This window comes from Mus pahari, chromosome 10, assembly GCF_900095145.1.
Source record: "Mus pahari chromosome 10, PAHARI_EIJ_v1.1, whole genome shotgun sequence".
Lineage (NCBI taxonomy): Eukaryota > Metazoa > Chordata > Mammalia > Rodentia > Muridae > Mus > Mus pahari.
In genome coordinates this window covers 115728883-115737950 of record NC_034599.1, presented here as the reverse complement: position 1 = coordinate 115737950, position 9068 = coordinate 115728883, and the positions used below count along the sequence as shown (strand labels likewise).

Genomic DNA, 9068 nt, shown 5'->3' with positions numbered 1-9068 from the left:
AATAACTACATGCCAAAATACTTGAAAAATGAAAAATTGCTAGGAATACGTAATTTATCAAAATTGACCTGAATAAGAAATAAAAGGCTTGCATAGCTTTATTAAAGAATCTTTTGCTTAAAATCTCATCCTCTTGGGGAGAGGGAGTGGCCCATATTAGAATGTTGCTGACTGGGAATGAAGTCCTGGGTTTTCTTTTTAGCACATATACATAAATCTTCTCCCAGACTCTGACTAAGTACAAAAGATTAGAGGGATGAATTCTACCATAATGTCTAAGTAGATCTCATTCTAAACACATTCCCAGAAACAGATAAACAGGACAAGGAGAACAGGACAAACGGAAATTACAGATTGACCTTAATCTTTAAGAACTTTGTGAAAAACTAGGCGTGGTGGTACATGCCTTTAAATCCAGCCCTTGGGAGGCAGAGGCAGAGACAGGAAAATCTCTATAAGTTCCAGGCCATCCTGGTCAACAAAGCGAATTCCAGGACAGACAGGGCTACACAGAGAAACCCTGACATGAAAAACAAAACAAAATCAACCACCCGAAAACAAAACAAAACAAAACAAAAAACACCAAAACAAACAAACAAACAAAAAACCCACTAAACAAAATACTAAAACTTCTATTGAGTGCTTTAGCAAACTAATGTGTTGACAAGATATTTCATCAATGGCAGTAGAAAAAAAGCATCTAACAAAATTTAACATTCTTGACTTTAAAAGGTAGATGATATAGTGATTGATTGGACAGAAACATTCTGTGAAAATCAGCTGCTGGGTGGGTGTGGTGACACCTACTTGAAATTTTCGCACTTAGAGGAGACTGAGGCAAAAGGAATACAAGTTTGGAACCAGCCTGGCTGGGCTGCACAGTAAGTTTAGGGCAGTCTGGACTTCTTAATGAGACAGTGTCTCACAAAAACCAACCAACCAAACAAACAAACAAAATCAATTCAAATACAGCCAAGTGTAGTGGTGCATGCCTTTAATCCTAGCACTCAGGCAGCAGAGCGGATGGAGCTCTATGAGTTCCAGGCCAGAATGGTACTCTCTACACACAGAGTACCAGGACAGCCAGAACTACACAGAGGCCTTGTCTCAACTTATATGCAGGTGTCAATATTTTTTAAGAATTCAGTTATGTTATAAAACTTATTTAAGGTGCTGTGGTGGTTTGAATATGCTTGGTCCAGGGAGTGGCACTATTAAGAGGTGTGGCCTTGTTGGAGTTGGTGTTTCACTGTGGAGATGGGCAATGAGATCCTCCTCCTAACCACGTGGAAGCCAGTATGCTGTTAGCAGCCTTCAGATGAAGATGTAGAGCTCTCAGCTCCTCCTGCACCATGCCTGCCTGGATGCTGCCATGATCCTGCCTTGGTGATAATAGACTGAACCTAGGAACCTGTAAGCCAGCCCCAATTAAATGTTGTCCTTATAAGAGCTGCCTTGATCATGGTGTCTGTTCACAACAGTAAAACCTAAGACAGGTTCTAGAGAGATAACTGAGCAGTATTAGCTGCTCTTTCAGAAGACCCAGGTTCAATTTCCAGTACCCACTTGGCAGCTCACAACCCTCTTGATTTTTAGTCCCAGAAGATCCAATGCTGTCTTCTGGCAGCACTATACATACACTCATGGTATATAGATATACTTGCAAGCAAAAAGCTATACACATAAAAGAAAATAAGAAAAAAAAAAAAACCTTAATTGAAATAAATTGGCCACATCAGGCTCCTAAATTCAAGCAGAATGTTTTTAGATGTTTCTTCACTGTGTTTATTTGGTCCCTCACAACAGGAAAGCAAACACGGATCAGTGTTTTCAAGAGGGCTGTACAGGGAGCTCACAGAGCAGCAGGTGCTGAGGAGTTCTCTCCCTCAGAATGCCTTTCATGTTGTGTTATTACAATAAATACCATCAAATGTAGGGGGGTGGTTCTGATGCTTTGATTGGGAATCTGCGTTTACTGATACTGAAGGTCCTGGCCTCCAATTAGTTTTTGATCAATATAGATGCCAGTGACCAATGGCGGGAGGTGGGGGGAGGACAAAGAGACGGGACTTCCAGATTCCCAAAGGCTAGGGAAAGGAAGAAAGTGGAGATACTTGGGGGAGAGAAACAGGACAAATTTGGAGCTACAGAGAAGATCTTCCAAAATGTAGGTGGGAAGGGAAAGTGGCCCGAAAGCATCTTGGGCAGCAAGACCAATGGACTTCACTGAAGAAGGTAACCAGGCAACTAAGTTGAAGGCAGTTAAAGGGTTGAGCTAGGAGTGAAGGTAAGGGCATGATAACTGCAGAAGGCTTAGCAGAGCCCAGGCACAGAGTCAATAAGCCAGTTTAAAAATGAGCTAATGTGTGTGTGTCTTTTAGCTGTGGATCTGAGATAGCTCCTGGGAGGGTGCGTGCATGTGAACAGCCGGGAACACAGAGCGATATAGACAAAACTACACACTACAATCAAAGCATTGCAAAATCAACCAGCACATTCCCCCAACCCCCAATCTTTTTGTGAGATAAGAGTTTTACCATGTAGCCAAGGCTGGTCTCAAACTCATAATTCTTCCTGCCTCACCCTCCCAAGTTCTGGGAGCACAGGTATGTAACCCCCAGGTCTAGCCCAAAATAGAAAATATTACCACATCCTTTTCTCTTTAGTTCTCAAGAAGTTTGTGTTATGCCTTTATGAAACCTTTTTAAATCTCAATCTCGACTCTTTGAGATGAGGGTACTTTCACAGCATGTTAATTGCCTAAACATCAAGCATATCTCACGGCAGGGTACCTGATAGGCTTCAGCAGCTGAGGTCACCACCTGCTCCACTGCACCAACCACAAAGACTCCCTTCTTTATGTGCTCTCTTAAATATAGTCCAACTGATGCTGAGTCCAGGAGGTCATATATCTGCTCATTGTAGACCTCAATAAAGGAGCACTTACAAAGAAAACTCTTCCCAGCTCCAGCCTAGAAAAGAAAAGTGCACTGTGTTTAGTCATTCCTTCTCCATGAGCTATTTCAGGGATACCTTCCTATTGTCCTTTAGTATAATGCAAAATATCGAAAAGCCAGTGAAAATAATCTGGAAAACTAATTCCAAAACATTATTTAATTTTGAAGTATCATCACTGCCGCCCCAGGAGCGGGAGTACCCACCTCTTTGGAGAGGGTCCAAAGAGCCTGCTCACAGCAATAGAAGCAGAACAATTCAACCAAGTTTCCACTGTTCTCCATATTGTCCTGCCTCATAAAGTTTTGGTTTTTAACATTTATTGTTTGTATGTATAAACATACTCATACATGAAATACATGTGTAGAGCTGGGGACAACTTCTAGGAGTCAGCTACCACCTTCTGCCATTTGGGTCCCAAGGGATCGAGATCAGGTCGTCAAGCTTGGTGGCAAGCACCTTTATCCACTGAACCATATCATTGGTCCAGATAGTTTTACTTGATGTAAGATTCATGTTCTCTACAAGACTGAAAATAATTCATCCTAAAAAACTATAAATTTGGGAATGGACGGATAGCTCGGTGGGTAAAAACTCTTGCAACTCTTATAAAAGTCTTGACCTTGGTTTTCAGCCCCCACATAGGAGCTAACAACATCATGTCCAGGTCTGTTGCCCTTCTCTGGCATCCACAAGCACTGTACATATATGATGCTCTTATATACAGGTAAAACACTCATTAAAGAAAACCTTACTTTAAAAAAAAAAAAACCCACCTCAGGGGCTGGAGAGCTAGCTTAGTACATAAGAACACTTGACTCCTTTTCAGAGGATCCTCATTAGTCTCAATATACACATAGAGGCTCATAAACATCTGTAACTCCAGTCCCAGGGGATCTCGCATGCTCTTCTATCCTCCTTGGGCACCAGATATGCCCATGGTACACAAACATACATGCTGACAAAACCCCCAAAATTCATTTTAAAAAGGGGGGGTGGTTTGTTTTTTTCAAGACAGGGTTTTTCTATGTATTCCTGGCTGTCCTGGAACTCTTTGTAGATCAGGCTGGCCTTGATCTTAGCGATATGCCTACCTCTGCCTTCCACATGGGATTAAAGGCATGTACCATCACTGTCCCAGTCTAAAGAAATTTTTAGCCATAGAAATACATGGGGCTAAGTTTAATTATTTTACTGTCATACACTAAGTCTAACTGCAATGTTAGGCACATTTCTGCAAAGGAGTAAATGGTGCGCTGATGCTATATACCAGTTTCTTTGCTATACAAGTATGTAAAGCACATAACAAGGGTTCTTTTTTTTCAATTTTTTTTATTAGATATTTTCTTCATTTACATTTCAAATGCTATCCCAAAAATCCCCTATATCCTCCCCCTGCCCTGATACCCTCCCTACCCACCCACTCCCACTTCTTGGCCCTGGTGTTCCCCTGTACTGGGGCATATAAAGTTTGCAAGACCAAGAGGCCTCTCTTCCCAATGATGGCCCAGTTCTTTTTTTTTTTTTCAAACTTATTTTATTTATATGAGTACACTGTAGTTGTTTCCAGATACACCAGAGGAGGGCATCAGATCCCTTTACAGATGGTTGTGAGCTACCATGTGGTTGCAGGAATTAAACTTAGGACCTTTGGAAGTGCTCTTTTGTTTTGTATTGTTTTTGTTTGGTTTTTTGAGACAGGGTTTCTCTGTGTAGCTGTGGCTGTCCTGGAACTTACTTTGTATACCAGGCTGGCCTCAAACTCAGAAAGCTGCCTGCCTCTGCCTCCCAAGTGCTGGGATTAAAGGCATGCACCACCACCGCCCAGCAAGACAGTGCTCTTGGGCTGGTGATATGGCTCAGTGGGTAAGAGCACCCGATTGCTCTTCCGAAGGTTAGGAGTTCAAATCCCAGCAACCACATGGTGGCTCATAACCATGTGGTTGCTGGGATTTGAACTCCAGACCTTCGGAAGAGCAGTTGGGTACTCTTACCCACTGAGCCATCTCACCAGCCCCCAAAGAACCTTTTAAACAGGTCCACTTCCCCTGTATCCTTTCTTTTCCACTACCTCTGGTGGGTGGTGGGCTAGTGGTGGGCTACCAAAGAGGCTAAAGCATTTAAGAACCATCATTAAAAATAGGATTTGAAAATATTAAAATTATAGGTTCTTTTTTTAAAAGATTTATTTATTTTATGTATATAAGTATTCACTGTAGCTATACAGATAGTTGTGAGCTTTCATCTGGTTGTTGGGAATTAAATTTAGGACTTCTGCTCACTCCGGTAGACCCCGTTCACTCTGGCTCAAAGATTTAGAATGATGAAGTCATAGCCCACATGGAACAAGATGACAATGGGGTGCAAGCAAGTTCTGCAAACAAACAAGGATGGGTCCATCATTAATGTCCATCATGAGGACTTATGGACACCTTTAAGCTTGGGCACAGCTAGAGGATAGGACTTACAGTGTTTCTCTATGTATTAGTTACTTTACTGTTGCTCTGATAAAACCCACAGCCATGACAACTTATAGAAGGAAGGATTTATTTGGGCTTATGATTCCACAGGGTTAGAGGTCATGATGGCAGAAAGGGAGCAACTGCTAAGGAAAAGGAACAGGATCCTAAAACCAGAAACTAAGGGCTCAAATCCCAAAACACAAGCAGGAAGAAGAGAGAGTAAACTTGAGACTTTCTACAAAGCTCGCATCTAATGACATACTCCTTCCATCAAGATCTTAACTCCAAACAAAGCCTTCCTGAAAAGTGCAACCAAGTGGGGACCAAGAATGCAAATGCCTGAGACTATGGGGTACATTTCTCATTTAAATCACCACACTCTATTTTTCTTGAGATTTTTTTTTTTTATTGGATATTTTCTTTATTTACATTTCAAATGTTATCCCCTTTCTGGGTTTCCCCTCCGATAAACACCTTCCCCCGGTTGAGATTTTTCTATATAGTTTCTCTCATAAAAATCTTGGAGGGCCCCAGGAGCTTCCACTCTCCTCTGTAGACTTGCAATCATGCTAGCCCTGAACTTTCTCTATAGATTAGGATGACTCTGAACTTCTGGTCACCTTGAAATTCCGATCCTCCTACCCCCACCCCCACTGTAATAGAGTCACAGGTGTGTGCCAACACACTCAGTTTTTGCAGTGCTGGGGATTCAAACCCCAGGCCTATTGATGTTTTCATTTTAAATTTCTGTGTATGGATGTTTTGCCTACATGTATGCCTGTGCACCACGTGCATGTCTGGTGCCCAGAGGTTGGAAGAGGGTATCAGATGCCCTGGGGTGGGAGTTACACACAGTTAGGAGCTGCTTTTGCCATGTGAGTGCTAGGAATTGAATGCAGGTCCTCTGGAGGAACAGCCAATGCTCTTTACAGCTGAATAATCTCTCAGCTCCCCCAACATTTTGTTTTTACAGTAAGCTTTACCTTTTCTTTTTCACGATCAATTAAGGAAAACAAATATTCAAAGCTTCGTGGAATTACTCCTCTCAGATTATGAGAAAAATTATCAGAGTCTGATGGTCCTGAGAAAAAAAGAAAAGAATAAAGCAAAAACCTTTTATTCTGAGAATCCTTCAAAATGGCAATATTAAAAGGCAGTTCATACAGGAATAAAATAATATATGGCATAATCAACTTCCTAGTTCTGTTTCAAGCAAGTTACGTTTACATCTGTGAAAGACACAATAATAAAACTGACAGTGAGACTGAAGGGAAAACCACCAACCCAATTCTAAAAAAATAGGTGTGATCTAACAGAGAAATCTATCGTCATGCAAAGCTTAAATTAACATTTCTCTAGTGTCAGGTACTGACACAACTGTACTATTTTTATACTTTTGTTTTCATAGACTGTGATGGTTTGAATGAGACTGGTCCCTCATGGGCTTGCATGTTTGAATGATAGGTCTGCAGTTAGTGGAACTGTTTGAAAGGATTAGATGTGGCCTTGTCAAAGGAGGTGTGGAAGTGGGGATGGGCTTTGAAGTTTCAAAAACCCACACCATTCCCAGTTAGCTCATTCTCTAGGCCTTCTGCTTGTAGATCAGATGTAAGCTCTCAGCCACTGCTCTAGCACCATACTTGTCTGCCTGTTGTCAAACTCCCTGCCATGATAGGCAAGGGCTAACCCTCTAAAACTGTAAGCCCTGATTAGCTCTTCATTTTATAAATTGCCTTCACCATGTCTCTTCACAACAAGAGAAATAAGACAGAGACCCACACTGTCCTAAGCTTCAGAATTTTCAACTACAAAATTGAATAATAACATCAATAACTAGAGAGTTGTTGGGAAGAATTGAAAGTCTGCAGACAAAGCACTTATAATTGTACATCAAACATACAGTAAGTGCTAAAAATTAGGATTTGCTACTACTTCTTAATTGGACAGTAAAAGCCATAGTACTAAGAAGCACAGAGTAATGACATCATGGATTCCTAGAAGACAGAGCAATGCAGAGTGGTTTCTTTATGTTGTTGTAAGTAGGAAAGGAGAAGTATATAAGAACTGTTAGGAATACTATTTCAAGCTTTTGATATGATATTTACACTGATGTATCCTCACAGTCCCTACCTCATAAGTTCTGTATCCTCTGTTATTTCCTAAGTGAGTAGGGTGATAAGAGTATCCTTTCCTCAAGAATTTTTGCCTGGGCTGAAATGATGGCTCAGCGGTTAAGAGCATTGATTGTTCTTCCAAAGGATCTCAGCTCAATTCCCAGCAACCACATGGTGGCTCACAACCATCTTTAATGAAATCCAACTCCCTCTTCCAGTGTGTCTGAAGATAGCAACAGTGTTCTCATATAAATAAAATAAATCTTAAAAAAAAAAAAAAAAACTTTAAAAAAATAAATAATTTTTTAAAAAAGATTTTGTTGTTGTTGTTTTTTTAACCTGTGTCCCTAATTCCTGAAGCAGCTCCAGAACAGTTCAGAGCAATAAAGAAGAAAGACTATTTACAACAAACCTGTTCAAAATTGCATGATGCTAATGAAGCCATGATTAGAATAATGACAGGATGAGGATGCCAACAGAGCTAGCCACATGCTCAGGGATCTCACATCCCAACCTCAGGGAGAGAAAAGACACTGAAGGTAAAGTTGATCACCAACAGTCTGCTTTACATTCATTCCCAAAACAAACTACAAATCCCCCAACAAAAAAATTGGGTCAGCAGTTAAAGAGTACCTGCTCTTTGTGCTAGCAAGATTTTATATCAACTTGACATAGGCTAGCATCACCTGAGGAGAACCTCAATTGAGAAAATGCCTCCAAAAGATCAGGCAAGCCTGTAGAGCTGATTAGTTACACTAGATAAAAGTTTGTTTTTCCTACAGACAACTATAGCAGTATCTATAGCTAGAAAAGGTCTAGAGGGGTTCAAGGTAAACAGGGTCCCAGCAATGAGAAGGGAGAAGTGGACATGGAGTCCCATCCCTAACCAAGAAGCTATTTGCAACTGATACTGACAACGAGAAAAACCAGTTTTCTCCAATGGAATGTTACTGGGTATACCCACCACACTTCAGGGCAGGCCCTATGCCCGGGAATAGCTAACATAAAATGAACTTCATGGGTTTGGGCTTTTTGTTTAGTCTTGGGTTTTTTTTTTTGTTTGTTTTATTGGTCTTTTGCTTGTTTTGATTTTCATTGTCATTGTTTTTGAGAGAGAGAAAGGTGGGAGGTAGTGTAGTAGCAAACACCTTTAATCCCAGCATTCAGCAGACACAGGCAGATGGATCACTGCAAGTTTGAGGCCAGCTAGTGAGACCCTGTTACAAAAAGGAAAAGATAAGGTGTAGCTGAGAGTGGTGATATGCACTGGTAATTCCTGGACACGAGCAAAGGGGCTGCTGCAAGTTCGAGGTCAGTCTGGGGTACACTTTAACCCACTCGCAAATAAACCAACAAAATGATACAGAAGGTATATAAACATTAGTTAAGTATGCCCCAGAGAACAAAGGAACTAACAGAAGACTGATGTGTACAAGAGAGGTAGACGGAAATAATGAAACCCTGATAGTGATAAAGCCTGATAGTGATAAGGCCTGATAGTGTAAAGGCCTGATAGTGATACGGCCTGATAGTGATA

General features: G+C 41.0%; 1 protein-coding gene across 1 annotated transcript in view; it reads right to left on the bottom strand.

Annotated features, from left to right (window-relative positions):
* Positions 1-9068, bottom strand: part of Kif15 (kinesin family member 15) — a 69408-nt gene that overhangs the window by 44282 nt on the left and 16058 nt on the right. Inside the window, exons 6-7 of the mRNA XM_021207851.2 lie at positions 6401-6498; positions 2793-2972 (exon numbers count right to left, since the gene is read on the bottom strand). Coding sequence (XP_021063510.1) covers positions 2793-2972; positions 6401-6498 — 278 coding nt within the window. The remainder of the gene's footprint in view (positions 1-2792; positions 2973-6400; positions 6499-9068) is intronic.